At 46.8% G+C, this 23847-nt stretch overlaps 1 protein-coding gene across 4 annotated transcripts in view; it reads right to left on the bottom strand.

Moving 5' to 3' along the window:
- LARGE1 (LARGE xylosyl- and glucuronyltransferase 1) overlaps positions 1-23847 on the bottom strand; it is a 543992-nt gene that overhangs the window by 250628 nt on the left and 269517 nt on the right. For all 4 annotated transcript variants that reach the window (XM_080810745.1, XM_080810744.1, XM_080810746.1 and 1 more), the window contains exon 5: positions 11790-11913. In XM_080810745.1, coding sequence (XP_080666871.1) covers positions 11790-11913 — 124 coding nt within the window. The remainder of the gene's footprint in view (positions 1-11789; positions 11914-23847) is intronic.

Below are 23847 nucleotides of genomic sequence, written 5' to 3'. Positions count from 1 at the left end.
GGCAGACGCTTAACCCACTGAGCCACCCAGGTGCTCCATAATCAGCCCTTTTAAATGAATAATGCAACAACTGTATACAGTCTGCAACCACCACACCATCACTTTATGCTACAATTCCATCCCCTGTCCCCCACTTCCCTCACATCCCTTTGCAGGTGGATCCCATCTGCCCCACTCTTTGGCCCTTCTGTCTTGCTTTCAAGAATTTTGTAAGTGTAGTCATACCTAATATACACTCTTTTGTGTCTGGCTTTTTTCCTGTAGGATATTACTTTCGAGATTCACTGCCACTGTTGTATATATCACATTCACTGCTGAGTATCAGCATTCCATTAAATGGATAGACCAGAACGGTTTTCTCTGGTTGATGGCCATTTGCGTTCTGTGAGTAAAGCCGCCATGAATATTCACATACCAATTTCTGTGTGTGGTACTGGTGGGCCATAACCTGAGTCTGTTTAACTTCTTCAGAAACTGACAAACTGTTTTACAAAACGGATGTACCACTGACATATCTACTAACGTCCAACAGGGCTGGCTATCCCACATTCTCACCAACGCCCTGGACAGTCAGTCTTTTAAAATCTTGGCCACGGTAGAGGGTGTGAAGGAGAAATTCCTGATGACCACGATTTGCATTGCCCTGATGACTAGTGATGCTGGGCACTTTTGCAGGGGTTCACTGGCTATCTTTGTCTTCTTTACTGATGTGTCTCTTAAAATCTGTTGCCCATTTTTAAAATGAGTCATTTGTCTTCTTGCTACTGTTCTAAGAGTTCTCTGCATATTCCAGATAGAGATCTTTTATCAGACATATATTTTGGAAAATATTTTGAGTCTGCGGGTTGTCATCTTCTTATTAATGTCTCAGAACAACAAAAACTATCAGTTTAGATGAAGTCCGATTTATTAAAATCTTTTTCTTTTAGTTTGTGCTTTTCACATCCCACTTGAGAAATCTTTGCCTAACCTAAAATCACTAAGATTTTCTTCTCTGTTATTTTCTACCAGTTCTACTGTTTCAATTCTGACATTTAGGTGTAAGATTCATTTTAAGTTAATTTTTGCATGTGATGCAAAGAGGGTCAAGGGTCATTTTCCCCCATATGCATATCTAATGTTCCAGCATCATTATTGTTTTTCTCTCTCATTTTGTTTTTTGCTCCCTACCTACTTCATACAGACATTGTTTCATTTGCAATATTCATCTCCAATAACTCAGTTTTAATTCTATTTATAACTTTACCCATGGTCACCTTTGAGTTTTACAGAAACATCCTACTATTTCTTTCCCCCGATGATCAGAGTGAAGAGATACAGAATTCCACCCGAGTTCTATAAAACACGAGAAACTTAGCACCTTTAAATGCAACACACACTTTCCAACAGGTTTTAAATGACTGACCAGCACTCCGATATTCAGTAAGTGCAGCATCTTTTCCAACAGCCAAGAGATGGAGGCAACCTAAGTGTTCACTGATGGCGAATGAAAAAAGAATACTATTTGGCGATAAAAAATAAGGAGGTCTGACCATCTGGGATAATATGGACGGCCCCTGAGGGCATTATGATAAGTGAAATAAGACCAAGAAAAAGAAATATATATACTCTCACTTACATGGGAATCTTGGGGAAAAAAAAAAGAAACAGAAAACAAAAACAAAACAAAGAAACAACCCCCACCCCCACCGCCCCACCAAGCTCACAGATACAGAGAAGGGCTAGATGGTTGCCAGCAGTGGGAGGTACAGGGTGGGCAAGATGGGTAGAAGCGGCAGCAACGACAAAAAAAACATTTGGGGGCACCTGGGTGGCTCAGTGGGTTAAGCCTCTGCCTTTGGCTCAGGTCATGATCTCAGGGTCTTGGAATCGAGTCCTACATTAGGCTCTCTGCTCAGCGGGGAGCCTGCTTCCTCCTCTCTCTCTCTGCCTGCCTCTCTGCCTACTTGTGATCTTTGTCTGTCAAATAAATAAATAAAATCTTTACAAAAAAAAAAAAAAGAACCACTTTTGGCATCTGCATTCATCTTCGGAGCTGACTTAGAACAATTATTTACACATCACTCCATGTGTCACTTCTCTCAGGACACACTGCCTGCCCCTTCAGAACACGACCTTTGCACCGTTCTTGAATATTCATGTTGATTACTTTCTTCGGTTGGCTGGCAAATTACTGATACTTTCTTCAAGTCTATACTGGTGTGTATTTTGTGAGCTCTTGCGTGGAATGTCATCTTCTGTTCTCTTTACACATGAGAAAACATGGTAGTGTTCTGAGGTCTCCGCTCAAAAGGGCTGTAGACATTTTCTAAGGACATCTATTATTACAGCAAAAAGGCTCAGGCAGAATTTTTATTCTTCAAAGACGGGTGTCTTTTTACCCTCTGGCCTTGCATCAGGGGTGGAGCTTCTGAAATCAGGCTCCACTGCTCCTCCATCACCACCAACTCCATGTGGCCACAGAGCCCTTGAAATGCAGCCCGTCTAAGCAGAAGTGCCTGGAATATACACTGACTGGGGCGCCTGGGTGGCTCAGTGGGTTAAGCCTCTGCCTTCGGCTCAGGTCACGATCTCGGGGTCCTGGGATCAAGCCCCGCATCAGGCTCTCTGCTCAGCAGGGAACCTGCTTCTCCCCCTCTCTCTCTGCCTGCCTCTCTGCCTACTTGTGACCTCTCTCTCTGTCAAATAAATAAATAAAATCTTAAAAAAAAAAAAGAAATATACACTTACTCTTACTGAAGACAGTATGAAGAGAAGTACATAAAATATCTCCTCAGTAATTTTTAAAACACTGATCCTGTTGACATGATAATATTTTGGATATATAGGTTTAAATAAAATGCTATTATTAAAATTCCCTCCACTTGTTTCATTGTGCCTTTGGAAATGTGACCAGTGGGAAACTCAAAATTATACCTGTGATCCGTCACTGTATTTCTAGCAGACGGTGCTGCTGAAGAGCGGGATGACTTACAGTCATATTCTGGTGCACAAAGCTGACTAATTTCAACAAGTCACTTTCCTGAGATTTCATTTCCTTACGTGGAAATGGGTGAGAATAATTATACTAACCTCAAGGCTTACTGTGGGGATAAAATAATATTATGCATGTAAAGCTATTATGTTGGCAGATAATCAATTCTTATTAATGAGAGTTATTATTATTCTTAAAGGAGGGATTTTTTTGTTTAATCCTCATAACTCAAATATGTTTCTAGGGTATCCCCTGATGTAGGCAACTTATCGCCCATGTAGCCTGGATTGTAGGAGCGCCTTTTGATCTGCACGCGGAGAATTCTCCTGGCCTCTTGAAAATTCTTCTTGGGTTTCATCATTCTGTGGATGAACCACCCAACATGCTCGCCTTCGAGTGCCAGGAGCTCCAAATTTTCATTAAATTTTCATCCCACCACTTTAGCCACTCCATTCCAGGGTAACATGTCAAAAAATGTACCTCATCTAAAACACTAGAGCTCTAACACTTTACTCCCCAAATCCAGCCTTTTATTATCCTTTCAAAACATGTGGACGAAGTCTCTTATTCTTACTGGGAAAACATCCTAACCTCCTAATTCCCAGTTCACTCTGCTATCAAATACCTCCGGGTCTTTTCTTTTCTTTTTTATTTTGGTCCAGCTTAGATTTCAAAACCCATCCCTGTAAACACATTTTTGAATCACTGATGTTGGTTTTTAACTCACATTGTGGATAGGTATGGTTTTGGGTCCAAAGGAAGAGCACTGCATTAAAGGCTAAAAGAAGTAGACTCTGGAAACAGTTCTTCTTCCGATGGGCAGCCTTCTGCCCCATCCTTTGGTAATGCCTTATTCATATAAGAAAACAGGTGCCGTTTAGACAGCATGGGATTCTTGAGGACACGGTCAAATAAGGTACACGAAAGCACTTCCTTCTTTACAAGGGGAATGAACTACAAACTAAGAGCCCACGGCCATGAAAATGGAAGGGATCAACATTCAGGATGGGGAAAAGGTGGGTGGATCAGGGGACACTTCCTTGCCTTAAATGTGTGTAAGCGTCTGAGCCCAGGTCCATTATAGCTCCTGATGGGGCACATCAGGTACGCTGATCTGACACACCTGTTGTATTCTGGAGCCCACAGAGAATAGGAGGCAGAGACAGAGACAGACATGAGCACAGTCAAGGAAGGCAACAAGGTGGCAACCATGTCCTACACAGAAACATCACAAGATATTTTTAAGTGTCAGCTAGATTCCAAGCCCTGCTGTTTGGGATACGGTTGAAGGACCAGAGAGGAGTGGAGGGCTTAGTGGATCTGCTGGTCTGCAGACACGGGGTTGACTCACCCTGCAGCCCCAAGGCATAGAACCCATGCATTTCCAGGAGCCACTTTTGACTGGGTCTTGTTCTAAGAGCTGGACACAGAGATACAAGTTATAGGTCTTGCCCTCCTGCTCTCAGTCTAGTGGGAAAGGCACATAAGTTAATAGACAATGATATACACACTTGCATTTGGTCTTTATTAATGCTCAGGACCAATGGGGGAATCAAAAAGATAAAAGATTTCAGTACAGCACAAGACGAATATTTCTAATAGAGTTTCTAAATATGGAACAAGGTCCTTTGGGAGGTAATGGTCTCTTATCTCTGAAAGTATTCAAAAGCGGAAGATTAATGACCATTTATATAGAATATTATAGAAGAAAGTGGAAGGTTATGCCAAATGAATGCCAAGTTCCTTCCTAATTAAGATTCTATGATTCTCAAAAGGAGACAGGGCCCATTCATTAGGACACTCCATTATACAAAGAAATACTTCCCCGTGTATAAAGTGAATTGTACAACTGACACAGGAAAGATCCTTTTCTAATGCAGATTACAATTTTCTGTTGGTTGCTTACAATTTTCCATGTGTGATATTTAAAAGTCAATGGCCGGCCTTCGAAATAGTTTTCAGATGCATTTCACTCATCCATGCCCATTCTATGATCTCACCCTTGTTATCCAAGAGAGAAGGGCCTGTGGCAAAGGCCAGAGGTGCATTGCTGGTCTTAGAGAACCAGCCCTCAGAGTCACAAACCACATGCATAATTCAGGGCCCAGGGTGGGAGAATAGTAACTTTCCCAGACCTGGAAGTAGTATTTAACCCCAGCCAGCCTTCCTATATAACCTGGGACCCAAAAAGAGAGAAGGAATAAGAGTGAAGATTTAAGAGGTTAATCATAGCCATTTTTAAACCTAGGAAAAGAGAAAGAACAAACACAGAATTTGTGAGTGCCTACTGTATACCAACACTGTGTGCTTTCCATTATGACACCTCATTTCTGGTATTTAATCTTCACCAGTAAAGACAGGCTAGAGGTAACAATTTTAAAAAGACAACTGAGTAATGTGTGTTACTCTCACTATTACGTATTATTAATGAAGCCGCACGAGGCAATTCCAAAGGTCACACATACTTCACTTCGCTCCTCACTCTTCTGCCAGGCGTCTTAGAGCAGATCATGTCCTCTGTGAGACACGTCTTGGGACTCCTCTCCGGCCTCTGCAGGCCACGCCTAACGAACCTGCTGCTCCTGCCCCACTGGGGTTATCTGGTGCCTGCACGTGAAATTCACCAACTGTCAAGTGTGAGGCCTTTGAACTAGAGCCCAGGCCCCACAATCAAAACACCCAGGCTCAATGCCGGGAAGAGGACTGTGTTGGAAAGGATCACGTATGAGATGATCCTGGAAAATTCTTAACCTCCCCTCTGCCTCCTCTGTGCAAAGATAATTTTTATTTTGAAGATTTTATTTACTTATTTGAGAGAGAGAGAGAATGAGAGAGAGCATGAGAGGAGAGAAGGTCAGAGGGAGAAGCAGACTCCCCGTGGAGCTGGGAGCCTGATGCAGGACTCGATCCCAGGACTCTGGGATCATACCTGAGCAGAAGGCAGTCGCCCAATGAACTGAGCCACCCAGGCACCCCGTCCAAAGGTATTTTTATGGGGCTTCTTTCGGATCCTGAAACCCTATGACTTCCTGTTTGCATCAGTCTCTCCTAACTGAAAATGTCCACCATTTAGGAAGGACATCCCCCTGGGAAACAGGGTAGGTTGCTACCTTTATCCAGCCCCCTCGTGAGAGGAACAATAGAAGTATGTCTCCCAAAGGACAGCAGGGTGCAGAAGGACGGCGGGCATCTAAAGAGAGCGTCTGCAATACTCCACAGAGACCGGCACAAAAGCAACGGAGTAGGAGTGGGAAGCCAATTTTTAGAGTCGGCCATTAATATTTTCTGTAGCCATAGCCCTGAATCTCACTTCATAACCTTTCTGATGCTGGTAACGAGCAGCATCAGGTCTGAGAGAAAAGCAGATAAATTAGGACACCCTAGCGGGACAGGGGAGTCATGAAACAGCCCCTGCCCCAGCCGTCTCCCGTCACAAGCTTGGAATCAGCCTCACTCCAGCTGACAGCACGGGGGTCACTTTCTGGGCCCACTGGGGCAACATCAAAAGCTGGCTGGGATGCAGGGTGTAGCCTGAAAACGGACAGGGTGGGTATTGCTGATTCGAGGCAAACTGTCCAGAGAGCGCCTGTTTCGTTTGGAAAACGACCCTCAGGTGGAAGTGATGAGGCCGTCCCGAACCTCAGCAACGCTGAGCGCAAGCATCTTTTATCTACAGCGGGAAGCTCCATCCCCAGTGGGCCTTGAATGAAGGGTCATGCTTAACGCATTTGTTCTTCAGCAACGACCAGGGAATGGGGGCTTAGAGGACCCTGGTCTAGACGCAATTACGGTGTCCCAGCCTAAAAGCAGGCCATAGGGGCGCCTGGGTGGCTCAGTCAGTTGGGCTTCTGACTCTCGGTTTTTGGCTCAGGTCGTGATCTCGGGGTCCTGGGACTGAGCCCTGCATCAGGCTCTGTGCTCAGTGGGGAGCCTGCTGGAGATTCTCTCTCTCCCTCTGCTCATGCCTGCATGCTCTCTCCAATCAATAAATAAATCTCTAGGAAAAAAAAAATAGGAAAAGCAGGCCACAGTGAGGGAAATTTAACGTACGAGAGCCCGGATTATGAAGCCAGGTAGTTCTGGGTTTTCATTCCGGCTTTGCCATGTACGAGGTATATACATCACTTGGGATTAACGAACCTCCTCAAGCCTTAGGCTCCGTATCTGCAGGGTGGGGATAACAGTAGCACCTGCCCCCACAGAGCTGTGAGCATTCTAGAAAAGCAGCATGTAAAACCCAGGAAGCAAGGTGCCCCATAAATAACCCACGTTACGCTGCAGCTTAATGGGGTCTAGAGGCCCGGAAAGCAGGAATTCTGAGTTCAAGCCCAGCTCAACAGGGGCCGTCTGGTCCCGGTCCCACAGTGGCTGCAGCGTAGGCCTCTCTCCTTCCCTCCAGATCTGCTCCACCTCGCTGGGGCTCCTGAATTACACAACCCCATATCTCACAGCCTTTCACTGGGAGAGGGAAAAGTTAAATAGAAGCCTTGGCGTTTATGAGCTGCCTGATCTTAGGCAAATACTCTTCAACTCCATGCTTCAATTTATAAATTATCTGTGAGACGGAGGTAATAGAACTTCTCAGCCCACCCCAGAGGGTTGTCGTCAGTGGGGAGGAACAGCATGCCGCCGTCTACAAAGCTCCCCATGAGAAGAAGTCCCCCCTTCTCCGGGTCCCCCTCTCTGCCTGCTGACGGGAGCTACACGTCTTCAGTAGAGTTCGGGGCACAAAGCCCCTCTCTGTCCTGGTAGCCTGTTGATATGGGGACTTGGAGGCCAGAAACGAATGGGCCCTGCAAACATCAGGAAGACCAACGAGCCTTTCACAGGCCGCAGAGACCAGCTAGCTGAGTATCGCTATTTGCAAATCTACACTAATTGGTCATTGCCGAGAGAAGCACACCAGTCCGCTGCGGACTTCCCATGGCTCATTTTTAATCATGCAGCAACCCCTCGTAAACTTCCTCACCTCTCTCAGCCCATTCTCCAGCACTAACAGATACAACAGGGGGCCCCCAGGCGTGTTTCTAAGAAATGCCCTTTCCAACGGCCGTACAAAGTGATTTCTCGGCGCCCAGTGCGGGGAGGCCCTCGTGTGTGTCTGCCGAGGGTACCATCGGACACGCTTCCTGAACGCAACCACAGAACCCAGCACGAGCCCTTTCCTCTCCTGTTCCTCCTCCTTTGCTAACGTCAGCGAATGGATGGTGTTCTGATGCATTCACGGAAAGATGCTCACCTGTCCCAGGGCTGCTCCTGGGACTTTCCACGGGGTAGCACAGATGGAGCTGCTTTATTTATGCCCCTGCAGGGTCACTGGTAGACAGCTAGCTGGCCGTCTGCCTGTGCCCCAAGGCACAACGGGCCTCAGGAACGTGGTGAGGCCTGACAGTGATCAAGAAACCCCTTCCTAATGGCTTTATTATTACTCTTAGGGACCAGCTCTGGGTTTATCGTCGATCATCATTTTGCAAATATTTTCATGGGCCAGGCATCACGCTAGGCACTAAAGATACAACAGGGATAAAAAGCAGATCTCTCTCGGCCCTCCTGGAGCCGACGATCTAGGGGAGGGAAGGACAGGTACCAGCGTATTCCACAAGGGCATGAAAGATCACACCCGGCGCTGAGGTCACTGAGGAAAGGTGCGTGATCCTAGGCGAACGCACAACAAAGGATCCCCCACGAGACAGCGGATGCACAGAAGGTTTCTCAGAGTAAGTGTGGCTTAAGCAAAAGAACATGGAATTACCTAGCCATGGGGAAGAGGAAGCCAACTGGGGAACAGAGTTGACGAGACCAGCAGCCCCCTGGGAGTGGGGAGGAAGGGGGGGAAGTGGGCAGAGCGGAGGAGACATCTAGTGTGTGAGTAACAGCACACGCAGGCAGAAGATGAAGCCAAGGGAGGCAGGAGCCAGAAAGCACAAGAAAATGCCACTCAGGGCCGTGGTCTCTAACGGGAGCAGGGGAAACCACGGAGGGGTTTTATGCACAGGAAAGGGGGATGGCAGGGCGGGGCATGCCTTTGGGGAAGCCTACGCATGCTGCCCACAGGGAATCCATCTGGGGGATGAATGAGCAGAGGGGAAAAGGCTCATCTGGACAAAACCTGTTGGGGAGAGGTCACAACCGCTTAGAGAGGGATGGTGGCAGGGGAGCTGGAGGGCAGCTGGGACGTGGGATGGACGGATGTGGGGGGAGGAAGTCTCGGTTCTGGAGTACCACTCAGCAGGAAGATGGCAGGGATACAACCAGGAGAGGCTCTGGCTGTGGTGGCTGGGCGGATCGTGGTTTGGGGTTTGCACAGCTGGATTCTGTATCAGTCATCACTGCTGTGACCGTCAAGTAGGGCAACATCGCGTTTACAAAATGCGTTCCTACTCATTGTCCTTACAGGATTCTGAGGAGAGTCTCAAGGGACACAGGATGGCGTGATACGGGCGTTTCACTGGTAGGGAAATGAGATGCAGGTGTTCGGGACCTTGAAGGGGGTGGTCAGTAGCAAAGGTCACATTAGAGGATGGGACCCTGGAGACAATATCCTTTAGAACACATCTGATTGTATTTTTTCTTGTTTTTTAAGCCATGAAATCTCCCATTTGAATCGATAAAAGTCCAGGACATAAAATAAACGAACAGCTGGTCCTCCCGGATGAAAGCAGGCATGTGAGAGTCGGAGCACCCATCCCCCTGCCCCCTGTGTCGGCCAAGACCTCAAGGGAAGACCTAGGGTGCCCTGGAGCAGATTATAGCCCTGGGTGCCTTCCTCCTTCAGTCTCCCACTGTGCGTGGATTTCAAGAGCATTTTTTAAAAGTCTGATGATGGACTGATTGATTGATTAGAGAGAGAGAGAGAGAGAGAGAGAGAAAGAAAGAGAGAGAGAATGCATGCACACAAGCAGGGGTAGAGGGAGAAGCAGGCTCCCCACTGAGCAGGGAGCCTAATTACAGGGCCCGATCCCAGGACCCCGAGATCACAACCTGAGCTGAAGGCAGACGCTTCACCAACTGAGCCACCAAGGCGCCCTAAGAGCATTTTAATCCTATGTTGCCTTGGCTACGAAGGGGAGTGGGGCATTTTCAAAGACCTGCTGCCTTTCAGATGCTGCTGGGCCTTCGCGGGAGTTACTCAGTTTAGTGCCTGCCTTGGTGGCTGTCACCATGTCACCCACTGAACACATGTTGGAGCAAAGCCTCAGAGCCTAGATCAGATGGCTCCTCGATGGCAAGCCAGGAAGTGAACTTGGGGTTCTGCTGAGCCACTTCTGTGTTTTCTTAAAAAAGTAGAGGCTGCAGGCGTGCAAGGGGCAGGACACAGGATTGCCCAAAAAAGGAGAGTGAGGAAGGAGGCAGAAAGGTCCCACGTGCCGGGCGCTGCGCCTCCCCTTCCCGTTGCTTTTCCCCACTGTGTTGGCGCTGAGACCCTGGGAGACAGAGAGGCTTGCTTTCACCTTAATTAGTGTAGCAATTTGCTAAATTTTGTTTTTCCCTTTTAAGAGTGTTAATCAATTTTAGCTCAGAATAGATTGGAATGGCACACAAATTACCACGACAATCCCCAAATGCTAAATTCTGAACATCTCGATCAACCTCAGAGTCTGAAATATGGGAAAATCAGAAACTCCGGCCGGCATCTCTGTGATCTATTTAAAATGTTATGGCTCTGAAATGAAAAGATAATGGTTTTATGAGATTTGGAACAAGCAATTTGCTAGAATCAGCCTCATGCCTAGGTGTTTAGTCCTTCCCAAGGTGATTGGAGATACAGCATCAACATATTTCTGCAAAGTTACATGTTCCTCTAACAACAGCCGTTTGTTAAATCCATAAGCATTACAGGGGACCAACTGTGCACCAGAAATCAGAGGAGCGAGACGTGCTCCCTGCCCCCTCTCCCATTAAAAAAGGTTCTAAACTAAAGCAGTAGACAGAAAAAGATCTCCTCTTTCCTGGAGAGGTCAGGGAGGTTCTCAGAGGGAGTGCAATGCAGCAGAGTCCTTGAATAGGAGCGGTGACAGAGTAGGTGGAAGGGTGTGTTAGCTAGAAGGAACAGCATAAGCAAAGCCTCAAACGGAGGAGAGAGCGAGCAGAGACCAGAGGTGGTTTCCTAGGGCTCAGTAACAGAATGAATTTCCAGGAAGGACCCAGATGAGATGGGAAGAAGAGTCAAGAACCAGAAGCAGGACTTCTTGAGACTATGAATCTCAACCCTGATCCAGGCAATGTGGCACTACAGATGGATTTGAGGCGAGGAAATGGCATGATCAAATGAGTCTCATTCGGTGAAACCTTCTACTCCAAAACAATGTTTAGTATTTACTCAGTATAATCTTTTAAAGCACATTCACATATATCCTCTCACTTCTGCCTGCTCATTATCCCGTGAGGTTGGTATTATAATCACCTGTTTACTGATGAGAAAAAAGATACAACAAAGGTGTAGATTAACTACTTTGTATCTTATGATGAGTAAATGACAATACAACAAATTAAAACCCAGGCCTCTCTGACTCTGAATTCAGCACTGAGCTCCCTGGGTAGGAGAGCCACTGCAGACCTCTTTCAGATGCATACCAGGCCAATGGCCTCCCCCTCTAAAGAAAGCCTTGGTGGCCAGAACCGCCCAGACCAGCATGCATTCTGTCCTGAGAAGTGGCCCCTGGGATGCTTTCCAGAGTAACATCAGATCTGGGTGGCAAACGGCCTGGCCATTCTCAGCTGAAAGCTGAGATTTCTGCCACTTCCAGTCTACAGGACCACAGCCAAGAAAGTGTCCAGCTCGAGGAGCTCGGGGAGGCAACCTCGCTGCCCGTACCTTGAGCTCATCGGCATTGTAGAAGTCCACGCGCACGGCAGGCACCATCCAGGTCTGGAAGAGCGTCGCCAGGATCTGCTCCGCGATGGAATCGGCAATGAGGTGGAAATGCAGGGGGTTCCGCCTGTGAGAAGTGGGGGGAAGAGGAGTCAGGAGGGACAAGCGAGGGAGTTCCAGCTGCAAACCCACATTCTTACCAATTTGTAACACGTGGTCAGTTTCTAAGAGCATCTGTGAAAGGACATCAGGCACATTACCGACCCAAGGCTTGTGGTAACTGGGATGCCAAAACTGAAAAGGAGAGCAGGCATCTCACCCCACCAGAGGATTTCAGACAGGGTCAAATCATTGGTAACACTCCATTCAAGCCAACCACCAAACCTGGTACTAGCATATTTGTGTCTCTAAAAACCTTCAACAGAGCCTATGAAACAACGTGACCAACCCTTTATTTCTACCACCTACACGTTTGGGCATTAGTTTCAGGAGCACATGGACAGAGAATTAAGTCCTCAGGCCAGCTGAATGCAACAGACAAGATACTTCTCCTACAGCATGGTACTGAGTTCTGTTTTCTACTTGTTCTTCTCCTAAGAAACCCAGGCACCCAAGATGGCATCACTGGGGACCCCCCATCACTGAACACCAGCTTGCTCTCACTTTGAATATTCCTATAGCTTTTATTCATTCACCTCAACCAGCCGTTACTGGGGGAGCACCCAAAGTATCAGGCAGCATTACACCAGGGCAAAGCTTCTGGAATCGAATGGAAATGGACTCAAATCCCAGTTGTGGCATTTATTAGTGGGGATTTGGGACATGTCATTTCTCCCTCCCACTGCTACTGCTTCATTCTGCAAAATGTTGAGAAAAATCTCTTTATCAGGCTACCGTGTCAATTAGATAAGTTTAATATATAATGCCTATCAAAAATGAACACAGGACCATAAATAGCAGATATGCCTTCTTCTATGATATATACTACCGAGCCAGCAGAAATAATAGCATCAACTGTAATATCACAAATGGTGTCTTTGGGAAATCTAGAGATGCAAATGACCTGGTTCTCATGACCTTAGGGAGCTCATGCTCGTTAGAGGGACAGAGGATCCACAGTGTGATATAAACACATAACTTTATGTTATCAACATAATGTTGATAACAATCACAACGCAACACAATGCTCTTTGGGAGTAAAGGAAAAAAAGGGGGTTAATTCTGACTGGGTCAGGAGGACGTGGAGGAGCTGGGGAAGCTGTGTCTTAAAAGATACAGGAATTTGATAGGAAGCAAAGGGGGAGGGGACATAATGCAAGGAGAGTAATGGGAGACTACAGCCTGAGCCCACGGCGTGCCGGGAGCGTGTGGGGAGAAGTGGTTAGCTGGGACTCTAGGGTCAGAGCAGAGGAGGAGGCGAGGAGAGAGTGCAGAAAGCAGCAACACCCAAGTAAACAGTCCTGACTTCATCAGTGAGGCGTGGGGAGCAACGTGACTCACCTCTTAGCTTTCAGCCTCCTGAGCCTCTACCCAGCCCTGTTCTAGAGACACAGACCCTCTTTCGGCTTCCCACGCCCACTCTTCACCTGAGACTTCACATCTTCAATTTGCTCTATAAGAGACCTTGCATTTGCTCATTTGATAAGGACTTATTGAGCACCTACTACTTGCTGGGAGATGAACAGGATACCAGGAACAAGGTAAGATAACCATCGCTGCCCTCACAAATCTCATGACCCAGCCCCCCTCTCCTCCCACCCTTCACACTCTGCAGCCGGCATCTATCTCTTATTCAGCTCTCAGTTCTGAGATCTGCCATCGTTTTTCCCTAGAGTCCTTCCCTGACTACCCGTGCCTGGCTCAGGGGCCCTTCCTAACAGAGGGTCATCTCAGTATCATGGACCCACCCGTCAGTTTTGATCGCTTGTTGTCCTGTCTAGATCCACACTTAACTGTGAGCTCAGGGAGGTCAAGGACCACGCCAGTCATGCTCCAGGGTATCACCTCGTAATCTAGCTCTGTGCCTAGAATGCAGGAGGAGTTCGATAAAAGGACCGAATGGATGGATGAGGGATGGACAGCGGACAGATAGAGGAACAGAGGTGCACACATCATGTGGAAGATGAGACTCGCCGAATGTGAAATGAGGATCTGATCGAAGGCCATGTTGGAGGAAGAACAACCTAGAGGGATTTCAGGAAAAGAGCTCTTAGATAAGGGGGAAAATGAAGCAGAAGAAGCAGAAGGGGACACTGCGGCTCCTGGGTTGGTGGTGATGTCTCTAGGAGAGGGGAGGCGAGAGGAAAAGCAGCACGATGGAGGAAGATGAGGGGTTTGGGATTGGAAGCACCAAGTTTAAGGTGAGGGTGGCAAAGCCAGGCAGAGCTGAGTGGATGAGTCTAGACCTGAGGGCAATTAGCATCCAAGGTAACCCGCCATACACGTGACAGGTGCTCAAGGGTGAGAAACAGGATAAATAAATAGAAGACACAGTCAGGACTGCAGGATTTCCCCATGGAACCCAATGCCTGAACACTGCAAATTCCCCCATTAAGCGACCTCTAGTCAAGGGAAGGCGCACAGGTCCCTTGGAAGCCCTATTAGAAGCCTCCCTGTAAGAAGCTACCAGTTGGCCTGAGTGATGATTAGTGGTCGTGCACTCATCAGCCAGTGACTTACCTGAAGGGTTAGTGAAAGGCAGCTGGTCAGAGTCCCTGGCCTCTGGCCCCGGAATTGATACCATGAAGCCTCCCCACCCCCCACAGGAGCCACAGTGGAGTCTTACGCATTGAGAATGGACCAAGGAAAGCCTTTATAACTGCCAATTTGCATTTCTATCCACAATGGAGGAATGCATAATTTTAGACACAGAGTGACAATACCAAACAGACCAAGCTACGTTTATTTGTTCCAGCACGATCACGCTGTCCATGTGTCTCTGACTTCCTGTGTGCTTGCTCTCCAGACGATACTCACCCCCTAACATAGAGTTCGCATGATTCCTGTTCATCCTTCAGACTTCTCTTTTCAAGTTAGCTCCTCCCAGACACCTTCTTTGAGCTCATCCTGGCCCCTTTTTCCTGCTAACTTGGCATCTCCTTTGAAAAACATGCCTACCCTTTCTTTTCTTTCTTTCTCTCTCTCTCTCTCTTTTAAAGTAGGCTCCACACCCAGCCTGGAGCTCAGTGTGGGGCTTGAACTCACAACCTGAGCTGAGATCAAGAGTCCAACACTGAGCCACCCAGGCGTCCCCACACCCGCCTACCATTTGTAGCACGACACCATGATACGTTTTCAAACATGCGGCTCCTTGTCTCTACTGTGAGGTCTCTGAGGACAGAAACCATGTTTTCACCTCCATCCCTGGTGCCCAGAAGAGAGCCTGACAGGTAACAGGTGCTCAAGAAACACTTGTGCAACAGGGAAAGGAGGTCAAAGCCCCTCCTTCTAGGCCCCCATTAATGTCACAGTTCTCTGCATCAGTGGTGCAGAGCGGGGGGCTCCGTGCTCCAGAACGTCTGGGTTGGAGCTCTGGCTGCGTAACTACTGACTGAGTGATCACAAGCAGCTAACTCATCTTCCGAGGCCTCAATTTATTGATCTTCAGATCAGGAACATTAACAGGAGGTAAACAGTACTGCACGGTAAGGATTCTGTGAGGCAACATGAAGTGCCTGGTGTGTAAGATTTTAATGTATGGGAACCACCGGTGTGGTCTGAACATCCATGCCCTGTCCCCCCTCAAATTCATAGATCAAATCCTAACCCCTCAGGTGATGGTATCAGGAAGTGGGGTCTCTGGGAGGTGATTAGATTGTGAAGGTGGAAGTCTCCTGAAAGGGATCGGTGTCCTTAGAAAAGAGGCTCTTTTCTCTAGAGAGCTCCCACCCTCCCTCCATCATAGAAGGACACAGAGAGAAGCTGGCAGTCTGTAACCACAAAGCAGTCCCCCCTTTCCCCCCTCATCAGACCACGCTGATGTCATGATCCCGGACTTCCCAGCCTCCGGGACTGTGAGGAGTAGGTTTCTGTGGTCTATGAGGCCCCCCAGTTGAGGTGTTTTGTTATAGCAGCCCAAGCAGACCAGGATAACCATTGTCAGTGCTAACTTAGGAAACCGATTTTCTCGACTGCTTTGCATTACGCTTCAAATGAAGTAATTTCAATTAGTTCCTCCATCCATAAACCAAAAAAAAAAAAAAAAAGCGTTGAATGAAGAAACATGCAACAAAGAGCTATGAAGCAGTAAGTACATGAAAGGCAGAAGAGGGGTTTAGGTGACGCAGGAGCTGGCATTCTCCTCTCTCGGTGCAGCTATCAATCTGGCAGAAACACGGAGAGAATGCAAATAACTACACAAACACTGGAACACGGGTGTGCCCTAATACTGGGCCACCTCACGTGACTGCAAAGTTTCGGAATGGCACACCTCCCGGAGAGCCATCTAAACAGACTGATATGGACAGTAAGTGAAGGGTACCCCTAGAGTTGGATTGTGAGCAACCTGCACAACTATACAGGACGGCTCTGCAAGGACATGCACAAAGTTACAGGGGTGCAAGAGGTGACTTCTCGACACTGGAGAGTCTAGGATGTCTGCACAGACTACGTGGCAATTAAACCAGACCCTTGGATGAGAGGAGATGGGAGGATGGAGGAAGGCATCGTGCAGGATGTGACGGAAGAAGGGAAGGAACAGAGGCAGGAAAGTACACAGCATGTCTAAGAAGAACAGCAGTCTTCTTTGGGTGGATCATACAGGAACATTTATTGGACACCTACTGCATGCCAGGAATCAGGAGAATAAAAAGACAAAGTCAAAGTCCTAACAGCAGGCAGGGCCAGAGTGAGTGACTTCTTAAGATGCAGGACTTTCATTATCTAAGAAAAAGAGAGCCAGATAAGATTTGGGTGCTAAGCAGGAAGGAGATCAAAGTTGTAATTTGGGATGTTCATCTAACTACAGAGCAGAAGATGGACCAGCATGGAAAGAGGAAAAGGCCCATGGAGGAGGATGCTGCCAGCATGTGTATGAGGCTTTCCCCTTACAAGCCCTTGCTCTGGTCTATTTCAAGCATCTCCCCAGAATGGAGCATCCAGAGAGACGCTTAGCTCATCTTTAGGGAAAAACTAGCTGTTTGCTTTGTCAAAGGAGTCCGTGTGCCTCATCAGAAGAATAGGAAAATGCTCGATCAGCGGACACACCAGACCCCCGGCACAGGGGACCAGAGACCCTGCCACGTCGTGGACAATCTCACCAACCCACTGCAGCTTGATCTCACTGCCGTGAGGCAGAATGCCCAGAACAGCTCTGCTAACCTCCACTTTGGGCACCATCATGAGAATGTGGGTCCTGTCAACCACCCCTCTCGGACCCACAATAAAAGCACCGGAAAACACTGCCCAGACTACTTTGCTTCAAGTTTCTGTGTAAACCAGAATGTTCCCCTCAAGTTTTGATCTAGAAATCCAACCACCAACGGGATGGTCGTAGCCTCGTGCCCACGGGCCACTGAGAATCAAAATGGCCTACTTAAGACTCTCCTAACCCCAGGTGACTAAGAATTTGCAGGGTGGTTAGTAACCTGTCTCTCCTCAAGAATGTAAACGCCATGGGGACAGACATTGGTCTGTCATCCACTGGTGTAGCCCAGCCCCCTAAAACCACCTCAGGCATAATAAACAGGGGCTCCGGACACATGTCCGTCCTCCCGAATTCCCTGCCAAGGTTAAGGGCACACCGTCCGTCCAGCCTCACGAGCTAGAAACAGGAGCACAACCAGGGCTCCCACACAGCTAATTAATCCCACGCCCTGAGAGGCTGCTTAGTCAGGTGAGCACAAGCCAGGTCTCTGAAGCCAAATGCCTGGCTGCTGCTTCTCCTGGTTCGTCACAAACTAACGATATGACATTGGGAAAGCATGTTAGTTCTGGAGTCTCAGTTTCAGAATCTGTAAAATGGGATTGTTACAATCAGACTGAGTTAAAATGTATGAAGCATTTGGAACGGTGACCCACAAGGAATATGGACTTAATAAATGCTAGCACGACAAGTGTATCTGCTTTCCGGTGAGATCTCATGAATATATTCACCCCTTCTCCCCCTGTCTCTGAGCTGGCTTCCGCCAACAGATCCTCTGTCCTGTGAGCCCTGAACTCCCTCCAAAATGATCACACAATCCCCTGCTCAATGTACGATGGGTAAAGTCCAGCCTCCTTCATGGAGCTAACAGGATCTTTGATAATCTCATCCTGTCCACCTCTCCAAGCTCACGTCTTCCTCTTCCCTCCTCAAACGCGCACTCCAACGTTCTCTTCCCCAGACCTGCATGTGACCAAACTCTTCTCCTTCCTGAGGAATAAAGTGCCATTTCCTCAGGGAGGCCCTCCATGGCCACTCCATGCAAAGTGCCCTCCCCATAGCTCCCCCATGGCGCTGTCCTGTTTGGTTCTTCTTAGCACTTCTTAGTATTGGAAATCTCTATAATTCATCTGAAGTTCTATCTCCTGCCCGCTGCTAGAATGTGACCTGTGTAGGACAGCGATTCGCTACTTTGACAATGCACCTGTCCTCTTGTTTTCTCTCTCTACAACCCCAGTGCTTGGCCAGTGCCGAACCATGGGTGCAATGTCAGAGATTAATCAAGTTTTCCTGCAGGCTTGTTTGCGTTCTGTCTCTCTCTGGAGCATGACCACCTTCACATTGCCTTGCTAACTGTATCCAGTCTTCCCTGGTCAATTTAGACACCATGGTGCTGAGGAAACCATTGCACTGGGTCACATGCCCTTCCTTGTGCCTCCCACAGATTTCCGGGCTCAAAACACAGGTGAATGCTATCATCTACTGACCGTTCACGTCTCTGTTCCCTGCTAGATGGAGTCTTGGCACTGGAATCGTGTTTTGTGAATAACCTTATCCCCGGACTTTTACTAGTCCCTTGTAGATATAACCACCCAGTAATTATTTATTAAAAGAATAAATAAACAGACAAGTTAATAATTATAAAGGAGATCCCAATATCCTGTCTGACACAGTTACCTGGTGTTACGAGAAAAGGCACTTTGGTAAAATGTGGGAGTAAACCTTTTAGCATTGGGTTGGGCGATGGTCTCTTAGGCACAAAACCCAAAGCACAAACCACCAAAGAAAATTACACTGGTTTTCGTCAAAATTAAAAACGTTTGTGTTTGGGGGCGCCTGGGTGGCTCAGTGGGTTAAAGCCTCTGCCTTCGGCTCAGGTCATGATGTCAGGGTCCTGGGATCCAGCCCCATGTTGGGAATCTCTGCTCAGTGGGGAGCCTGCTTCCCCACCCCCCCTGCCTGCCTCTCTGCCTACTTGTGATCTCGGTCTGTCAAATAAATAAATAAAATCTTAAAAAAAAAAAAAAGTTTGTGTTTCAAAGGATACCATCAAGAAAACAGAAAAGATAGCCTCAGAATCGGAGAAAATATCTGCAAAGGATTTATCTGATAAGAGACCTGTAACCTTAATACATAAAGATCTTTTACAATTCAAACAATAAAAAGACAAATAAGCTGATTAAAAACTGAGCAAAGGCAGGGCTCCTGGGTGGCTCAGTCAGTTAAGCATCTGACCCTTGGCTTCAGCTCATGTCACGATCTCACAGATTGTGAAATTGAGCTCCACACTGGGCTCCACGATCAGTGGGTTCAACTTGATGGTTCTCTTCCCCCCACTTGCACAGCTCTTACTCTAAAATAAATACATCTTTAAAAAAAAAGAAAAGAAAACTAAGCAAAGGATGTGAACAGCCATTTCTCAAAGAGGATATACAGACGGCCAGTAAGTACAAGAGAAGATGCCCAGCAACATCAGACACAAGGAAATGTCAATCAGAACCACAAAGGAGCATTTCATAGCCACTGAGTGGCTAAACTAAGACAACAACAAGTGTTGGTGAGGATGCGGGGAGACTGGAGCCCTCGCTTGTTGCTTGTGCAATTGAAAGATGGTGCAGCTGCTTTGGAAACTGGTCCTGGGGGTTTCTTCCAAAATTGAGCGTAAAAAAAGTTACCACTGTTGAGCTCCTCGGGAGTCCCATTCCTAGGTGGACAGCAAAGCTTGCTCCCAAACCTTCACAGGAGCATTATCCGTAACTTCCGAGAAATGGAAACAACCCCAGTGACCACCACATGATGAGTAGATAAACAAAACGCAGTCAAGCCAGGCGCTGGGAGTATTACCGGTGACACAAATAAATGAAACACCGCCACCTGCCATGAAGCAGATGGACCTTGAAAACATGGTGCCCGGCGAAAGAAGCCATCATGAAAGACTAAATTGTATAAGACTCCATTATATGAAATGTCCCGAATAATCAAATCTACAGGAACAGAAAGATGAGGGAGGCTGTCAGAGGATGGAAGAAAGAGGAAACAGGGAGCGACTCCTCACGGATACAGTGGGGTTCTTTGTGAGGTGATGAAAACGGTCTAATATCAGGGAGCCGAGAGGGTTGGGCAAGTCTGCAAATACTAAAAACCAACAGACTATACACATTTGAAGAGTGAACGTTATAGAATGTAAATTAAATTCCAATGTTCACTCATTTGCCTGAGCTGGGAAGTGGCCTGTGAGTTTGGGGGACGGAAGAGACCCAGTCTGCTCAGGGGTTTCTGGGCTCCGTTGCCTGGGGAGCTGCGCTGTACAGCGAATGGTCCGCCATGTTGGGAAGGCCGGCAACCGTCAAGGCTGGCCTCTACTGGAAGGGAAACCCAACTAATAAGGACAGAAAAGAGCCTGACTGTGCCCACATGTGAAAGGACATCCTACCGGGCCCGCATTTGAGAAAACGTCCTATAGCTCAGAACTCAGAACTGACTGCAAGGCTATTTCATCCTCCATGTGTGACTTCTGAGTCTTCTTTTTAAATTCACTTCCTCACTCAGGAAGGTAAGAAATAGTTTTAATGATTCCAAAATCAGCCAAAGGCCAAGAGCCTCCCACCTACTCTCTTTTGTTCACAGGGAGATTAGCAGGCGAGAGACAGATGTTACGGACATATTTACACCAACTGAACTGCACCAGGGGAGAGATAAGAACATCTTCAGAATTTCTTCTTGTTCACGAAAAAAAAAAAAAAGATAATTTTCTCGATACAGGATTTGATGTTATTTAATTTTATTTCTGTGTAACACCTAAAATAGTCTTTTATACCAGTCACCAATTATATGCATTTTGGGAGCGCAGCTTTAAGCCCATGAGAAAAGGCTTCTATGTGAACGGGCCAGCACACCTTCATATATAACAGGTCCCACGTAGCCTGCCGGGGTCTGAACAATACAGACATTAAGTCTGGTCTATATTCAGACCAGATCACACTTTGACAACAAAGAAAGAAGCAAGTGCGTGTTTTATCTTCGGCAGAGCCTGCAGACTTTGCTTATAATGAGCGATGCTCCTGCTGCCTCTGGTTTCCTTAACTGCTCCCCTGTTCCAGGTTGGGATGCAATAAATATGGTAATACAGAGAGCAAAGATGATTAAACCCCAGCTTTCTCCCTGCTTTTCCTTTCTTATCTTGTCAGGAATGTGCCACAGCCCCTACAGGGCAATCCAGGGTCTGCTTTTATTAAAATATACAGGGACATCTGAGCTGAAATAATCCTTAATTATTAAGTTTACAATGGAACTGCAATTTTAGAAAAAGAAAGAGGCTGTGACAGCACCTCCAATGCTCAGTGAATCTGTTACACTTAGAGATTTAATAGAACTCACTGCAGAAAAACACAGCGGCCAGAAGGAGGGTTTTTCGGTATGAGCTCTTGGTTTGAGGGAGGACAAGTGGCACTGATAATGTGGGAAGATTCAAGGACAAGTGAGTATCACAGCAGAAAAGCTTTCCATGGGGGAAGAACAGAGCAACTTTCAAAAATCAATCAATCAATCAAAAGGCCTCCAGGCTTTGACAGAGCCAAGGTTAGAATCCCAGGAGTATCAAGGACTCCCCTGTGACCTTGAACAAGCTATTGAACCTCTGTGAGCCTCAGTTTCCTCATCCATTTGTGGGGATAAGGGCATGTACTGTACCAGACTGGGATGAAGATCAAACACGATGGCCTACGGGACGCTGGTATCTGAACTACACAGAACAGTTGTCTTTGGTCTTATGTACCTGCAGGACCAAATCACATAGATGCCCTCCTTACCTGTTCAAAGACATCACATGCCCACGGCACCTTCTCTTTTCCCTAACTTTACTGAGGTGTAATTGCCAAAAACTGTATAAATTTAAGGTACACATTAAATATATTATAAACATCTAAGGGGGTATATCTATATATGTCTACACTGTGAAATAATCACCACAATCATACTAATGAACTTACCCAACTCACACTCACAAATTCCTTTACTCCATACTTTTTCCCTAAGTCCTTCTAGAACGTTAATGTCCAAGCCTTTATTTTATTTAAAGTAGGCTCCTCAGGGTTTGAACTCATGATGCTGAGATCAAGAACAGAGGTGAGATCAAGAGTCGGAGGCTCACCCGACTGAGCCACCCAGGCGCCCCCCTCCCAAGCCTTTAAAACCACTATTTACTTCATGCTCAGCATCTCAAAAATACATAATTTGACGGAAGGATGAAGGGGTGATGACAGAGATCCCAGTAATGATAACAATTCTCTACATGGTCACCTAAAACGATGATTCAAAATAAAAATAATAATAATAATACTCAAATAGTAACTTTTTTAAAAAAGACTTTACTTATTTATTTGACAGAGATCACAAGTAGGCGGGCGGGGTGGGGAGCAGGCTCCCTGCTGAGCAGAGAGCCTGATGCGGGGCTCGATCCCAGGACCCCGAGATCATGACCTGAGCAGAAGGCAGAGGCTTAACCCACTGAGCCACCCAGGCGCCCAAAATAGTAACTTTTTCTACAATGGAGAGCTCAGACTCTGAAGTTAGACTGGGTACAAAGCCAGCTCTAGCATCCTCTCTGCGACCCTGAGCTATGACTTAATCTATGGATTCTCAGCTTCATTGTCTGTAAAATGGGGATAATTATAGTTCTCACCTCATGGAGTCATGGAAGCATGAAATGCATTAATATCTGAAAAACACTTAGAACAGACAGCTAGGTTCGTATTTCTTCAATACACAAAACAGAGAAATGTCTCACACAGATTATCTCTGATGATAGTCCAGCAGGGTTCTAAGAGAGGTTAGGGGACAAACCAGAGCTCTAGAAAGTACAGAGACGTCACTAGGGTCACCCAGCTCACAGATCGTAAGACCAGAATCAGAGCCTACTTCTGTTTGTCTGTTTTATTCAAATCCTAGGTTCTTCCCATCACAATCTAGAAACTGCTTCTTCAGTAAGTTGAAGCCTGAATAAGCAATAACACAATTAGAGGCAGATGCTAGGCACAAATATGCTGTTTTATCCTCCGTGTTCTTCAGGGGCAAAAGTGGAGTTTAAAAAAACAAACAATCAAAAAACCCAGCTGCTTGATATGCAAAGTAAGGGAAGTCACCCAGCTTCCTCCTGCCAACTGGGCTGCGGAGTGTGAGAATAAGGAGATCATCCTCGCAAACAAATATTAAATTTTTACAAGCTGGCCCACCTTCCTGCCCAGGAGGTAAACACCTAGCTGCTAAGTAATTTTATTTTTTCCTCTGTTCACTAAAAGCTCGGTTTCCTTGAAGAGGAACTATGCTTCCCAGTTGATTTGCAATTGGGAGTTGGAGTTATGCCCCCCCAATTTTTCTTTAAACGTCCTTCCATCTAGGGGACACAGGCATATACTGTGCTATTTTCTATGACGTAAACCCTCGTTCACATGTATTTTTGTATTTAGTTTTTCTCATCTACCCCTTTCCTTCATCGCAGAGCTTGCCCAATGAGATGACCAAAAATACACGTAAAGAGGAGACAGAAACAAGTTCACCTTTATTTCTCCTTCTCCCCACACAACACAAAGAACTCCATTTCTAAGTACGGTCTCTGCCAGTTTTTCTGCCACTGGTATTTTGACCGTGTTCACACGGCCTGTGCTTACATAGTGGGATAATGTCATGCATATGTTTTCAACT

The sequence above is a fragment of the Martes martes genome (assembly GCF_963455335.1).
Source record: "Martes martes genome assembly, chromosome: 8".
NCBI lineage: Eukaryota > Metazoa > Chordata > Mammalia > Carnivora > Mustelidae > Martes > Martes martes.
This window is presented reverse-complemented; position numbering and strand designations above follow the sequence as displayed.